This window comes from Malania oleifera, chromosome 1, assembly GCF_029873635.1.
Source record: "Malania oleifera isolate guangnan ecotype guangnan chromosome 1, ASM2987363v1, whole genome shotgun sequence".
Taxonomy (NCBI): Eukaryota; Viridiplantae; Streptophyta; class Magnoliopsida; order Santalales; family Ximeniaceae; genus Malania; species Malania oleifera.
Genome location: NC_080417.1, coordinates 34,947,431 through 34,963,893, shown reverse-complemented (window position 1 = coordinate 34,963,893; position 16,463 = coordinate 34,947,431). Strand labels below are relative to the sequence as shown.

The following is a 16,463-nucleotide window of genomic DNA, read 5'->3' as shown; positions in this document are numbered from 1 at the left end:
ATTTTTTGTAACAGGGTTAAATTGGTTAAAATGTCATTAAACTTTTTCAACAATCCCTAATAGGTCCCCAATGGTCAAATATTTTGGTATGTCTATATATACTCCTTCATTTGGGAGAATTAAGAATCATTTAGCAAAAAGGATTAAAAAATTTCTCTCTCAAACAAAAATATTCTCTTTTGATTCCTACAGCTCATACTTTCCCTATATACACTCTAGCTTACCTTCAAAAGTTGTTAAATCATTTGTAAGTATTCTTGAGTGTTTAGATTAAAAGGTTTGCTCTCTCTTTGCCTTGAGATTGTTTCATTTTGTTGAGAGCCAAACCTAAAAGGATTCTTAGGGGACTTTGCTAATAAGTTCATTCAAAGAAGACTTTACTAGATCTTCTAAGATTGCATATTCGTTGCAACATCTTGAGAAGCTCGCATTTGATTTTGGTTGCGAAATATTTTCAAAATCATTTACAAATATTTATTGCTCTTTATTTTGAAAACCATTTAAGGAGATATTTGTTTTTGAGGTGAAACATCTTTGTTGCAATATTTATTCACTCATATATTTTTGCTGAAAACAAAGATCATATATATTTCGCAAGCCCAAGCATATACATATTTATGTGATTGAGATATTCTACTGATTGACATTCTTAAGGCTTGTTTGATATTCTGTGTAAACACATTTGATTGAATATTTTGAAATACACAGATTATTATTGACACTCTCACGTGTGTACTACACTGATAGAAAATATATTTGAGAGTTGAACTATCTAGATCACATCGAGCTTACATTTTAAATCATCTATGGTGTTTATGATTGTGAGCATTTGTGGTACAAATTTGCTTTATGTGAAAGCACCCTTATACTGTACCTTTTGTTTGTATATCTGAGAGATTCCAGGCATGGCCTGAGGGGGCGGTAATCCAGTCCGGTAAGGATTGGTGTAAAAGTTGAGGTCAGCCCTATGCTAATTGACTTGGTTAAGGTTGAGGTTAGCCTTGTGTTAATTTGACCTGGTTTGTATAGGTGCCGCTCCACCCATTTAAGTGAGCAAGTTATTGTGATAATCCTTGTGCTGGTTAGCCAAGGCGGGGACGTAGGCAGTTGGCCGAACCTCGATAACGTATCTGTGTGTCATCCTTATCTTTACTGCTTTCTAGTACTTGTGTAATTGATTAAACTGCTTTATTTAATTTTTGATATTACTTGCACTAGATTGACCACAAGATTGTGAACATACTGCTGTTAGGAGGAATACCTAGGGGATAGATTTTAAAATACCAATTCACCCCCACTCTTGGGATCATGGTAAAGCTAACAGGCTGCGTATAAATGGCCACCGTATTCTCTAGAGGGTGTATGTATGTATCGTGACGGGGCTGCGTATAAATGGATGTTGTATTCTCTAGAGTAGGTATGTATGGATTGTGATGGGGCTACGCTGTTGTGGCCGCCAATTTTGCTCTAGAGTGGTATATATGTGTTTGATGGTATGTATGAGTATGTGAATGAGAGATGGCAAATTTCGAGGATGAAATTTTTGTAAGGAGGGGAGGTTGTAAGAACCTGAATCATGATATAGGAGTTAATTATGTAAAAGAGGGGTAAAAAATGGAATTTGCATAGAATTCGTCGACGAGGCCATAATTCGTCGACGAAGGCTGAAGGCTTCTCGTCGACGAAATTCAGAAGCTCGTGAACGAGTGAATGCTGAGAGGTTTAGGAAAAATTTGGAATATCTGGCTCGTCGACGAGGCTGCTGATTCATCGACGAGGTTGTCGATTCGTCAACGAGGCTAGTGAAGAATTCATTGACGAGGAGCCCAATTCGTCAATGAATCCACCCAGGTCAAAGGTCCTATAAAGGGATATGTTGGTTGCTTTGGGACTAAGTTTCCTAAATACTCTCTCCCTCTCTCTAAGAACTCTCCCTACACACTCTCTCTCTCTCTCTAATTTTCTTTGCCAATCGTTGCCCGATTTGTAAATCCAAAGTTACTGTGAGGATCAGTGAAGGATTCTTTACGTTTCTAGCGGATCGGAATCTCGTTTCGGAGGATTTCGGGTTTCGGGCTAAAATTGAGGTAAGGCTCAATTTTCATTTCTGATTTAGTATATGTGTAGTAGTACGGATTCTAAGCATCTACTGTACTGTGGTTTGTAGGTTTTGGAGTTTTGGTCCGTAGTTTTAGGGACCGTAAAGTTTGTAGTTGGAATTCAGGTTAAGGTAAGGGGATTCAATTTATATCAGTTCATTTTCGAAATCAGGATCGGTAAGCTTGTAGGCTACAATTGTATAAATATTTTGGCTAATTATTTGGGGAAATCTGTTGGGTAAAAATGCGGTATTTTTCAGGTTACAGTTTTCGGGAAAAATGGAGATTTCGGGTATCATCTCTGCTTGGTTTGGAAAACTGTTGGTTTTGTTAAAACTATATTATTGAGGTGACCGTAATCCATATTTGCATAAACTATATACTTGAATTCGTAAACAATATGATTTGCCATAAACCAAATAAGTGTGGTACGTATTGATGTATGTATTTGTTCCAGGTATTTGTAAAACAGTTATGTGGCGGCTAATTACCATATGTTGAAATGTATAGGAACGTGAGTTCCAAAATGATTCCAGGGATTTGTAAAACAGCCATGTATCATTTAACTACCATGGGCGAGAGTGGTCGGCTCTACATCCGGGGTGTAAAATATCACTAGTATGATCCGACTGGTCACTGAAGGGTGTGTTCTACACCGTATGGAGCAATGTAATCACTATAGGCCTAGGTCGTCGCAACGTAGTTGTGCATGTGGCAATGTAATCATTGTGAGACTAGGTGACCTTGTGTAGTTGTGTATGTAGCCATGTAATCACTGTGGGCCTGATTCGTCGCTTCGTAGTTGCATGTGTAGTAATGTAATCGCTGTGAGACTAGGTGACCTTGTGTAGTTACGTATAGAGCAATGTAATCACTATTGGGCTTCGGGCATCGCAGCGTAGTTGTGTATGTAGCAATGTAATCGCTGTGAGACGAGGTGACCTTGTGTAGTTGTGAACTAATGTGACGACACTGACCGTATGTTTTGGGTATCGTATGTATTGGAATGGTTTTTGTGAAAATACTGGAACTGTATGGATATGTATGAAACTGTATGTAAATGTTTTGAAATGTATTGTATCTTTTATAGTGTTATGAAGTATGTAAAATAACACTGGTATGCCACACACTAATATAACCTGCTTTCTTCCTTACTGAGAGGTGTCTCACCCCAAATGTACGTACAATGTTTTTCAGGTCCCTCAAGTAGTCGTAAGTAGCATCCTAGCATCTGGGAGCAAGAGTATCGTAGCTACTGCTAGTACCTACTAGGTACGAATTTTGGTATCCAGTTTGTCAGGATAGTTTTGTGGACCCCTGGGGTATGTGTTGTAATTATGGGAATGTATATCCTAGTTTGTATAGACTCTGGTATGATACTGTTTATATATAAAAGACCGTATTTCGATGTGTAATTTGGATGAGTATGGATGATTGTGTATATATGTGGGCATCCGTTCACCCCACGGGGTCGGACCCTCTATTTGTATTGTATCAGGTATGTTTTAAATTGATACAGAGACAAGTTAGGTTACTAAATTCACACCTAGGACCCACCTGCAAGTTCGGGGGCATGACATAAATGTCCTAAAGTTAAGATGCTCTCTTTCAAAAGATTTTCCAAAGAATAATAAAGAGAGTTGGGGAGTGTAAAAATTTACCCCAAAATGATTTTGCAATTAAAAATGTAAGTGGTGGAACTTTGATTAAGAAAATAATTTTGAGAGAAAAATTGGTTGATCAAAGTTACTAATCTAAGTTATGAAAAGGGTATATATAGAGACTGGGAGATTTTTTACCATTGGGGACACGTTGGGTATTATTAGAAAATTTTAATTAATTTTTAAATCCGTTTTGGCATTTAAAAATGCCACAACCCAAGAGGTTCAGTCGCCCAGTTCACAGGGCATGTCGCTCGAATAGACTCATAGCCAAAATTGGGTTTGGTTTGCCGTGGGGAGAACTAGTTGGCTGAGGCAAGGCAATTTCCCAAACCTTCATAAGTTCGAGCACCTAGTGCATGATTCGATGTATCGGTTCATAAGGTTCGGTCGCCCGGGGCCTTTTTTAACTACAAGTTCGGTCACCTATGGACAGTGGAAAAGTCAATAACCAGGGTTTGGTCGACCATGGAAGTTACGTTCATTTTGGTTTGGTCGCCCCAGGCATGATCAACTATTGACCTCCAGCCAGTTTGGTCAACCGAGGCATTTTCTATTGCCGAAGTTTGGTCACCCGAAATATCAAAAAAATGGTCTTTATGTCCTGTTTGGTCTCTTGTGCAATTTCAACCCTCGTGAAAAAGCATGTGGCATTCAAGTGTAAAGGTCATGGTTCCTATTGTCATTCTATGGCCTAGGCATTTTAATTAAGCCCAAAAACTCAACGTCAATCGACTGAAGGTTGACCAAAGTCTGTCCTAATGTCTGTCTATGGCCTATCTGAACATTAAGTCATATCATGCATGATGTATGCATCTATTAAAGACCAAAATATAAAAACCTAAATGCATATACAAATTAAATCAAATATGTCTTCTTCTTCACTCTTCTGACTTCATGGAATGCGCCTGATCGTGTAGGTTTTAAATCCTACAAGCTTCCATCGCCGTTTCCTTATGTGTATGTTAAATCAATGGACCTATTCACATGCTAAATACAAACATAAGAAACCTGTTCTTTGTCAGCATCAAAATAGGGATAAAACTTAAAAAGTCAACAATCTCTCCTTTTTTGATGATGATAAATGCACTAGGGCAAAATGGGTACAACCTGATAAGGCTCTCATGAGTCACTACCCAGTTTTGATAATGACAAATACTCTTGATATTTGATGACTTTCAAGTTTGTGTGCAAGTGTATAATTAGAAGATCATATTGATGGCACATGGCAACTTGAAGAAAATGAAGACCCTAAATGTTTATTAATTGTTGTAATGTTATTGCGTCTGTAATAGTAATTAGGATATGGTCTGTTATAATCTCTGCATGTCATGCTTGTAGGTATGTGTAAGCTCAAAATGCCATAAACTGACCATAGAGACTGAAGGACCTTAGGGCACCCTTCAGTCGACCGACGCCAAGTTTTTGGGCGTAGTTGAAAAGACCTTAGGTACAAATGCACAAAATAGTCCCCATATCATATATATTATTAGGGAAAATAACTAAATTAAAAATTGGACTTAATTGCAAAAATTGAGAGAGGTCGGGCAACTGAACCCTAGGAGTTCAAAACTCCTCGAGCGCTTGAACTGTTGAGAAGTCACCAGTTTGACCAAGCTTCGGGCGACCGAACCCTTAAAAGGTCACTTTTCACCTACCTCGGGCACCTGAACCGTTGCATTCAAAAAGGCCTCGGGCGACCGAATTTGCTGGTTCGGTTAACTGAACTCAGCTTTGGGCACTCAAACCGCGGACAGAAAGTTTCTGTCTTTGGTTCAACCAACCGAGCCCAGACTCGGGCACCCGAACCTTCAAGATTGGCTCTTCTGACTGAGTCTATTCAAGCAACCGAACCAAGGTTCAGCCACCCGAACCTTCTCGAGTTACTTATTTTTTATGGGGGTTAAAAATTGTTAATCAGGGTTAATTTTCTTAATTGGTTTTAAAACAATTCTAATTATAACCGCTATGTCCTAAACGGTTATAGTTTTACCTTGGTCTATAAATATGAGTTCATTTGTGAGGATTAATATAAGATTAGTAGAAAATCATTTACAAAATCCTCTCTATCTCAAATTCCTATTCATGTCCAAGTACTCTCATATCTTTATTTCCTTGATACATTTTAATAGTGTGAGAGCATATTGAGGGGGCTAGTGTTTATTAGAGGGTGCTAATACTCCCTTACTTTGCTTGATTGTTTGATATTATTTTGGGGAGTTTACCAAAGTTTATCTCATAGATTTGAATATAGTAAATCTTGTGTTGGGATAAACTCATAGGCTTGAGGATATTTGCATTATTATTGCAAGTGTCCAATAGCGTGATTTTGTTGTGCAAAAATATTTTTCTACAAGCTATAGTATTCCTTCAAGCAACTCTTGAGCATATATTATTGAAGAAATTATTTTGACTTGTTTTGAATATTTGCAGCATCTTTGAAACCTTGATTATTATTGAGACTTGATATATTCTGTTTCAAAGAAATAGCTTAATTAGAAAAATTTTGAGCATGTTAACGATCATATCTTGTTGAGTGTAGCTTGCACAAAAATACATATCACTAAGCTTACATTTACCTACATTGTTTATGTGTGGTTGATTGAGTATACTGTACATATTTGGGTACATATTTGCTTTACTTGAAAAGCACAATCACCATACCTATCATATTGTGAATACTGTTGTATTTCCAAGCACGGTCCTGAAAAGGGAGACTAGCTCTTTAAAATAGTCCCGGCTTGGCTTAGACCTTGTTAGGAAAGCTAGGTGCGCCATCCTATTAAGGCGTGTAGGTTGAGGTCAACCCCACTAATTGACCAGGTTAAGGTTGAGGTCAGCCCTGTGCTAATTGACCTGGTTGTAATCGATGTTGCTCCACCCTTAAGTAAGCTATTAGTGAAAACCTCAGACTTGCGAGTTAGAGGTGGGGACATAGGCACAATTAGCCGAACCCCGATAACATATCATGTGTTTGTTTATATTTTTGCACTTTATATTTACCGCATGTGTATGTTATTATGTGAATGATGCACTTGATGTAAATTTCTATATATTATATTTATTGGCGTATTTGGAACTGCATAGAAAAACCCTAGGTTGTAATATTCTGCTAACATCTAGTTCAACTTAGGAGAAAAGTTTAAAATTCCAATTCACCCCCCTCTTGGGAATACACCAATTCTAACAATATGCATAATGTAAAAATAAATAATAAAGCTCAAGCATATTCACGAAAGAAGACATTACAAGAAATTATGCATTTAAATTTTGCGTTAAAGCTTAAGCTGAGATATTTTACCCTATATTTTTGCCTTAAAAAAAATTTCCCTTTCGGTCATAAACATTTTACTCGTAAAAGTTCTCCCCCTTTTGGTATCACCAAAAATGGCTAAATTAAGTAGAAAACAATTTTATCATTTAAAAACAGACTTAGCAAAGAGAATTCTCTCCCCCCCCCCCCCCCCCCCCCTTTTAAAATAATTTGATTTTATGTAAAAGACTCTCCTCTTTTTGGTATAGGATTTGAGCATAGAAAATTTAAAACTAATTTTTTTATAAAAAAAAAAATAGCAATTAAGCACACAAAACAGTTTAGCTGGTCATCAAAGAGATAAAAATGACATGATGAACAAGGTCAGATCGGAAATATGCATAAACTATTTCAATTTAAGCACAACATAAGACCCCGCAAAAGATTGGAATTTAAAAGCATGCGGCACATAAAAAATTAGTTTGAGCATAAAAGTAATCTAACTGGTTCGCATGTATTTTCATATATGATCGATGAACCAATTATGCAATACCCTTAAAAATTTGAAAATTCATGACACAAAATTTGAACATAGAATAGCATAAGTCATGAAGGTATTTCAGCACACAAGCAAGACATGAAATATATTCAATATAAGTTCAATTCTTGCTTTTAAAATTATATATATAATATAAATAGATAAATATGTATCTCCCTTATGATTTTCAATAAATTATAGGGAGCAATGCTTGCCAAAAAAGAGACTTTAAATTTCATGCGAGCAATGTTTTTCGGGTTTAACATTTAAGCATATTCCAAAAGGATATAACCATAAAAACTACCATATAGATCCCAACAATGACAGGAAATTTTAGACAAGGATCATATGGCCAAACCTAAGACACTGTGGCTAAGTAGTATATTTCAATTTGAAAAAGAAAAATTCAATAAAATTATCACATTTAAGCACAAGCCACGAAAAATTCAAAAAAATAAATCTAAGCCTAAAATGCTGGTGAGCAACACAAGATGGAAACTTTATTTCTAGATTCTCCCCCTTTCAATTTGACTGTGTACTTAGATTCATTTAATTACTTATACTGGTACAAAAAAATCATTAAGTGTTTAAACAGTATAAGTCCTATTTTCATTCTAAAACAAATTTTATTGGGTATAGGTTAAATCATTCGTTTTCCACCAGTAAAACTAATTCAGAACACACATGCACCAAAAATTGAAATTGAGTCATGTACAAGGTGTTCATGCGTACCAGGAACAATCCATATGAAAGATAATTCAATGAAAACATGATATGATGTTCAAGGTACCTAAAATTTCGGACTAAAAAAGTAGTAACAATGAAAATGTGAGTCCATGAGTCCGGTGACTTTTAATCCTTTTCTCAAGGATGGGGCTTAAACTCCCCAGTATAGTCTCAGGCATACATAAGTGTATTAACGTTCAAGGATGAATTTCATTCAAGCAAATTCAACCTATGTTCATCCTTCATAACAAGACTTAGCATACAAGAGAATATAGACGTTAAGCTTATGTTCATTTTCCTCAGAGTGGGGCTTAAACTCCCCTTGTATATTTGCATGCATACATACTTGAATTAAGCTTAAGGATGATGTTCATTAAAGGACACTCATCAAATATTCATCATTCTTAAGGGATTTCAGTATACAACAAATATTGATCATTCAGCTTATGTGCATGACATATTGCATTTCAATTTAAAACAAGATGTCCAATCAAGCCTATTACTCAAGATTATGCAATAGGGGTTCAAAAAGGGTGATATAATTCAAGAATACAATGAGTGTGTGCGAAATGAAAAAGTCCCCCTAAGTCATGCAATTCTCCTAGTTTATGGACCATTACTACAAAAAAACTGGTTTTAAGTGACAAAAGTATTAGTGACGAATTCAAATTCGTCACTAAAAGTTGGTATTAGTGAAGGTTTTTAAGAACCGTCATTAATAGTCTAAGCATTAGTGACAGTTTTAGCAGTCGTCACTAATACGATACTATTAGTGACGATTTTGAAACCATCACTACTAGTGTTTTTATTTAAAAAATATTAAAAAAAACTAATTAAGGGTATTAGATATGATTTAGGAAAATCGTCACTAATAAGGGGGTATTAGTAGTGACGGTCACTAATAGTCTAAGCATTAGTGACAGTTTTAGCAGTCATCACTAATACGATACTATTAGTGACGATTTTGAAACCGTCACTACTAGTGTTTTTATTTAGAAAATTTAAAAAAAAAATAGTTAAAGGTATTAGTGACGGTTTGGGAGAACCGTCACTAATAAGGGAGTATTAGTGATGGTTTTGATACCGTCACTACTAGTGTTTTTATTTAAAAAATATTAAAAAGAAATAATTAAGGGTATTAGTGACGGTTTGGGAGAACCGTCACTAATAAGGGGGTATTAGTGATGGTTTGGAACTGTCACTACTAGTGATTTTATTTAAAAAATATTAAAAAAAATAGTTAGGGGTATTAGTGACGGTTTGGGGGAACTGTCACTAATAAGGGGGTATTAGTGACAGTTTTGAAACCGTCACTACTAGCATTTTTATTTAAAAAATTTTTAAAAAGAAATAGTTAAGGATATTAGTGACGGTTCAAGAGAACCGTCACTAATAAGGGGGTATTAGTGACGGTTTTGAAATCGTCACTACTAGTAATTTTATTTAAAAAATATTAAAAAAGAAATAGTTAAGGGTATTAGTGGCGGTTCGGGAGGACCGTCACTAATAATGGGGTATTAGTCACGGTTTTGAAACCGTCACTACTAGTATTTTATTTAAAAAATATTAAAAAAGAAATAGTTAAGGGTATTAGTGACGGTTTTAAAACCGACACTACTAGTGTTTTTATTTAAAAAAATTTTAAAAATAAATAGTTAAAGGTATTAGTGACGGTTCGGGAGAATCGTCACTAATAATGGGGTATTAGTGATGGTTTTGAAACCATCACTAATGCTCGAAATCTTAAATTCTCAAACTTTCCCCAAATTTCTTCTTTCTCCTCCCGCCTCTTTCTCCCTTGCGCGATCTCTTCTTTCCCCAACTTTCATTCTGCTCCTCCCACCATTCCCACCGTCCCACTCCATTACTCCGTCGCCACCCTCCTGGAAAACCATCATCGCCGCCCCTAACTACGTCTCCGATCATAGAAAATAAAAAATGCAAGCATATCATCATCCTTGTTATATTTATCTTTCTCTTTCTCTTTCTCTCTCTCTCTCTCTCTCTCTCTCTCTCTCTCTCTCTCTCTCTCATGTATTTGCATTCTTTATTTGCAGAGACCTAATCAATTCCTGAGGAATTTCCCCACCCAACTCCTGTTTCTCGCACTGTGTCTCTTCCCCTGTTCTTCGTCCTCTCTCAAGGTATCACTGTCATCTCCCATCTTTCTCTTCATCAGTTCTTGAATTTTTTTGCCCTATTTTTTTTAAGTTTATAATTTTCATCTCATGGTTATCGTCCCTAAATCAGTTGGGAGAGACATGTGCTTCGGACGGCGACTGCGACGCTGGCTTGCGTTGCGAAACGTGTGATGCAAACGGGAATACTAGGGCCAGATGTACTCGGATCCGGCCACTGGAACCCACATCGAAGGTCTGTGATTTCTCTATGTTCTGATCTCAATCTCTGATTATCTAATGCACGAACCGTGATGAATATTTTGTTTATGAGCGGGTTGTATTGATATGGGTGGTCAGATGATTGATTAGGTGAACAGTCTACCTTTCAATCAGTATTCATGGCTGACAACTCACAACTCCTACTCTCTTTTGGGAGCAAAGCCCGCGATGGGACCTGTTCTTGTTTCTCCCAGGAACCAAGAAGATTCAGTTACCAATCAGCTCAATGTAATATTCGTTTTTCTTCCTTTGGTTTTTCGCCATCTGGGTTGCTTTTTGGAAGTATTTTTATGCTTCCGAAAGCAAACTTTTTATATAATTTCAACTGTTTTCTTTAGTTGTTTCAGGAATATATGCCCCTCGGAATCTATTCTACTTTGCATTATGCTTGTTTTTACACTTTTGTTCAATCAATGACAATTTTTTATTTTTCAATTTTCAAGAAGTGTTTTGGTCATTATGAGTATTTGTCGCGTAAAAACAAATTTTTTCCCCTGATAAACACTTCATACACAATCCACTTATGCCACTCTCACTTGCACAACTTCTCACATGGATGTTTCCTTACCTAAATCATTGCACATTGTTCATGGCATACTCTTTTACGATCAAAACATCTAAGAAACTCAGTTTATTCATATTTCTTTTGAACTTTTTATTTACTCTGTAAGTAAGTATTTCTAATGTAAATTATCATTTCAATGAACTATTTTGATCGTTTGTCACTCTATAGAATGGCACATTGATCACAATATAATCCAATATTTAGGGCATTGTTTCTGTTAAGATATTTTTTTTAACAATTTGCTGTGAAATATGTGCTCATTGTAGAATGGTGTTCGAGGTCTAATGCTTGATATGTATGACTTCGCCAATGATATCTGGTTATGTCACTCCTATGGTGGTGTCTGTTACAACTACACAACATTTGTAAGTGCTTCAATACCTAATTCTATGAGGGCAATTTCCTCGATTTGATCAAGTGCTAACTGTTACTTGTAGCAACCAACCATTAATGTGCTGAAAGAGATTCAAGGGTTTCTGGAAGCAAACCCATCAGAGATTATTACCATATTTTTAGGGTGAGAATGTTGCATGATCTGCGCAGGTAGAAGGGTCTTTTCCAAATGATTTGTTTGGATGCAGCAAAGGTGTGTGTTTGTGGTTAATGTCAACGATATCAGCAAAGGTTTGTCTATGTCTGTGTCCCTGCCTCTATTTTGAATCGCTTTTAGATTTTAGATTTTTTATTATTCTGTGTTACGTGTCTGCATATCGTTAGATGTTTGGATTCTTTTGATTTCAACAACATGCAAGATTTGAAAATCCACCTTCTTCGGTCGTCAGTCACGAGAGTTTATACCGTGAGAGAGAGAGAGAGAGAGAGAGAGAGAGAGAGAGAGAGAGAAAGAATGGTGCAACACTCAATTCCAGATCTCCACACACATGATTTCTTCCAGGTATGGATCTTGTCCTTCTAAAAGTCTCACCTTTTCCAAATTTTAATTTTCATTTTGGTTGGTTTATTGGTTTGGGGACTCAAATCTATTTTTATTTTTTTAAAATTTTCTTCTAGTGATGGTCGACATCTGGGCCCACAAGTTGATAAATAAGCACAAATTGAGATAATTTGAAAATAAGGCTTTCAAATAATTTGACTAGAACACCTAATTTGGTATACATGTCTTGAAAAATTTGACCTTGAGAGGTACGAGTCAAAAAGAAAGTCCTTATAATTGAAGCAACATCCTTGAAAATGTCAATTTGGTTTCAAAGTATAATGCACTTAGGGCGATTGTTTCTCTAGTGCGTCTAGTTTGTAAAACTGGTTTGAATGAGTAATGATAAAAGTCAGAACTTGTGATGTCACTAGTCCGTAGGTCTTTACATTTTCAAGTTTTAATAGATACTCCAGATAATTGTTAATATATTTATTCTGAGAGTATCGATATCATTTGTAATATAAGTAATTGTTATTGGATCATGACAATCTTCTTTTAATGAAGTTATCACGAACAATGAATAATCCATAAAGTAACTTAAGGAATCTAACAATTTCAACTATTATCGTGATTTAATGAGACAAAAAGTAAATGACTATCAAGTGAATATATAGTTTAAGTGTTACAATACTTTAATAAGCATATTTATTAACGACATTTAAGATAAAGAAAAATAATGGTTAGAAAAGGAGTTGGTTGTTAAATTTTGTAGCTCGTAACTAAGCTTAGGGACATTTCCTTTATAGAGGTCAAACTTCGGGCACCCTAAAATAATATTATTTATTATGTTTATTTTATTTTTTTGAGATGAACGAGGTTTAGGTAAAGCTTTTTTAAATCGGTTTCTGAAATAGTTGCCCAAAAAATCAGCCCTACTTATGAATAAGTGTGAGAAATTGTCTAACTAAAGGGTTGATTCCTTGTACATAGATGAACTAATCCATGCTAGGGTTTACAAATATGCAAACTAATGCATAAATAGGCTACCTACAACATAGTTCCTGCATTTATTATATTAATTTTTTTTTTTCTTGTTATCCTAAAAGGGATATCCTAATTATGACATGAGACTTCGAACTTTCAAGTTAAAGGTGTTAACTAATAGTATGAATGTTTTGTTATTGACTATGAATGTTTGATTTGCTAGCATGCTGCATATCCTGTTCTGGATGCTTCCACTTTATTCTTTGGAATTTATGATGGACATGGAGGTAAGAATCAGGAGGTTTAGGTACTCTTATAGTAGGGTGGATGGTGGTGGCTGCATCAACGATTATTTATCTAGTTTACCCAGAGTTTCTTTTCAAAATTGATTTGAAATGCGATAAATCTGCCCATGTAAACAAAATGAATTTTAACCTTTCATCTGATAGGTTGTCGCTTATAGTTAAGGTATGATTTAAATATTAGTTTTATTTCACTTGAATCTTGATGCCCTTCTTGCAGTCATTAATATTGCATCCACAAGAAGGGCATCAAGATTCAAGAGAAATAAAATTAATATTTAAATCATACCTTAACTAGACCTGGCAAAGCGGATCGGGTCGGATAATCCGTGACGGATAAGGCGGATTATCGGGTGAAAAAATCATAATCCATATTCGACTCGTTTAAGTGGCGGATTAAGCAGTTTCGGGTCGGATAATTCATGGTGGATGGGCGGATAATCCGCCATTCTCAAATATAACTTTATTAATAATTTATTTTGTGTCATAATATATTAAGTTGTATACGATAACTTGCAATTAGTTTGTGTATTAACTTTTTTAGTAACTATATCAACCATTCAATTGTTTATATTAATTAACAACTCCTAAATCAAGCAAGTAAAATTATAAGAGCAATAAAACATAATAAATTAATCTCAATCCAAGTCAAAATAGAAACTTAAAGCGTGTGACTCATGTGAGTCTCTAAAATACAAACATTACAACTGTTCTTAAAGCATGTGAGTTTCTTTAAACACCACTATTTCATCATTTTGATCAATTCGCTATTAACTGAGACATTTTTTTCTCCTAATCCTTATAATGCACTGTAAAAAATAGAAAAATGGGATTAAATATTTTCATTTTATATCCATATTGAACATAATGAAATAAGTCAAACGACCACAACATTTATATTGAAATTTGATTGACCAAGTCAAAAAGTTGTCATTATGCATATAAAGAAAGAACAGAAAACGACCATAATCCAACCATCACCTCATACCATTGCCATGGGTCATGGACTAATTAATATTTAATATAGTTCTTGGTTCTGTCAAAAAAACTTTATACGTAAGAATGAGAAGAAATTTCAATATTGATATAACTTCAGAATCAGACTCCATAGTCTTTAGAAGTATCCTGAAACTCTGAAAGAGACCATGTACATGTACTACATACAGATACAGACATACATTTACATATATATACCATAAAGAATTTGTACATGTACTACATACAGATATGGACATACATATACATCAACAATCTTGCTGATGCTAAGAATTTGCAGCCTTGCAGTACATTTAATCCTTCTGCAGCAACCCAACTCAACAAGTGGAAAAAAATGCAATTATACCGCATGGTCATGGACATTGATAATGTCTTATTTGTTTGGCATATGTTCTCTTTTGGAATTCATTCATGGCAATGATGGCATGTACATTGGTGTGGCTTGGAACCACATGCACAACTTTACTTACCCTTTACTCCAAAGTAAAATGTATATTTTCTTTTTCATCTCTGCATTTGAGAAAGTGGCTAGTATTCCTTCTCATGGAGGATTGAATTATCTTATGATGCAGATTAACCTGGATTAAAAAATTTATGTAGGAGTGGTGTGGGAAAATACAAACTTTGTACAACAATTGTTGATCATTAAATGGCCTTTTCATTAGTTCAATCTGTTCATTTTTTTGGCCAAACTGACAATCTCTATTATTGGTCATGTTCTTCTGCAGGATTTATCTGAACAAAGAGAATGTGGGTAACAAAGAGCAAGATACAGCAGGCCTCTCCATATTATCTCCTACTATTAACTTGAAGCCTAAAGAGAGTTCATTCTCCCTTCCAAGATACCCAATTTAATACAATAAGATGATTTAGCATAGATTACAACCATGGACAGTTCTGCACTTGGTAAATTGTTAAAGCCATGTCATGTATCACCAAAACATCCAACAAGAATAAAAGATGAAATTTATGAATTATAAAGGCCAGCAAAGGAATTATTTTTCATTGCCTTACCTTTTTGTTAGTCTAGAAGCAGAAAATTTTGTAGAAATATGTAATGTCCTAATATGCAATAACAGAGAAGTGGAAGAAGAAGAAGAAGAAGAAGAAGAAGACTCACAAATTCGAACTTCGAAGCAGATGAAATCACTTTGGCTCAAAGACGAGCTTGCGAAGAGCTTCTGGTTTGAAATGTCCACGATGAACTCACGAAGCTCTTGACGAACCCGCGAAGGGCTTCTGATGGTTCGCAGTGTGGAAGACCAACTCATGAAGCTCCTGCTAGTTCGAAGGGTTGATGAAGAACTCACGAAAGGCTCCTACTGGTTCGAAGTGTTGAATATGAACTCACGAAGCTCCCACTGGTTCAAAGGATCGAAGATGGACTCGTGAAGGGTCGGAGGGCAGAGGGCTTCGAAGGGTCAAAGAAGAAGGGTCTCTCGTGCTGGCTGTCTCTTGGATCGAATGTCGAATCGAATAAGGCATTAGGGCTAGGGCTTGAATCGAATAGGGCTGGTCTTGGAGTGGGACTCCACTGTGAAGACGTGGCCAAATGGACCGTGTGGACAATGTTGGGGCACTGGGCTTTCCATAGTTGGGCAGTGGGCTATGGGCACTTCTTGGGTTGGGTTAACTAGTAATGGGTTTTTAAGCGGTTTAGCGAATATATAAAACTGACCCGACTCGCTAAAAAGGCGGATATGAAAATTGAAAACCATATTCGACTCATTTAGCAAGCAGTTGATTATGAGTCGGTTAAAACGGGTTGGATGCGGGTCGGATTAACGGATTTTTATCCATTTTGCGAGGTCTAACCTTAACTATAAGCGACAACATATCAGATGAAAGGCTAAAACTCATTTTGTCTACATGGGCAGGCTTATCGCATTTCAAATCAATTTTGAAAAGAAACTCCAGGTAAACTAGATAAAGAATCGTTGATGCAACCACCACCATCCACAGCCCCGTCGTCCTTCTCTGTCATCCGAGACCTCATTGTCCTTCATCACCCTCCATGACCTCGTCGTATGCTCCATCACCATCAAGGTCGAGGATTCTGAAGT

The 16,463-nt window shown here is 35.9% G+C and overlaps 1 protein-coding gene across 1 annotated transcript in view; it reads left to right on the top strand.

Annotated features, from left to right (window-relative positions):
- LOC131157109 (uncharacterized) overlaps positions 1-16,037 on the top strand; it is a 31,126-nt gene extending 15,089 nt beyond the window's left edge. Inside the window, exons 2-8 of the mRNA XM_058111039.1 lie at positions 10,223-10,276; positions 10,524-10,650; positions 10,767-10,904; positions 11,508-11,606; positions 11,679-11,758; positions 15,480-15,584; positions 15,734-16,037. Coding sequence (XP_057967022.1) covers positions 10,223-10,276; positions 10,524-10,650; positions 10,767-10,904; positions 11,508-11,606; positions 11,679-11,758; positions 15,480-15,584; positions 15,734-16,037 — 907 coding nt within the window. The remainder of the gene's footprint in view (positions 1-10,222; positions 10,277-10,523; positions 10,651-10,766; positions 10,905-11,507; positions 11,607-11,678; positions 11,759-15,479; positions 15,585-15,733) is intronic.
- The last annotated feature ends 426 nt before the right edge of the window (positions 16,038-16,463 follow it).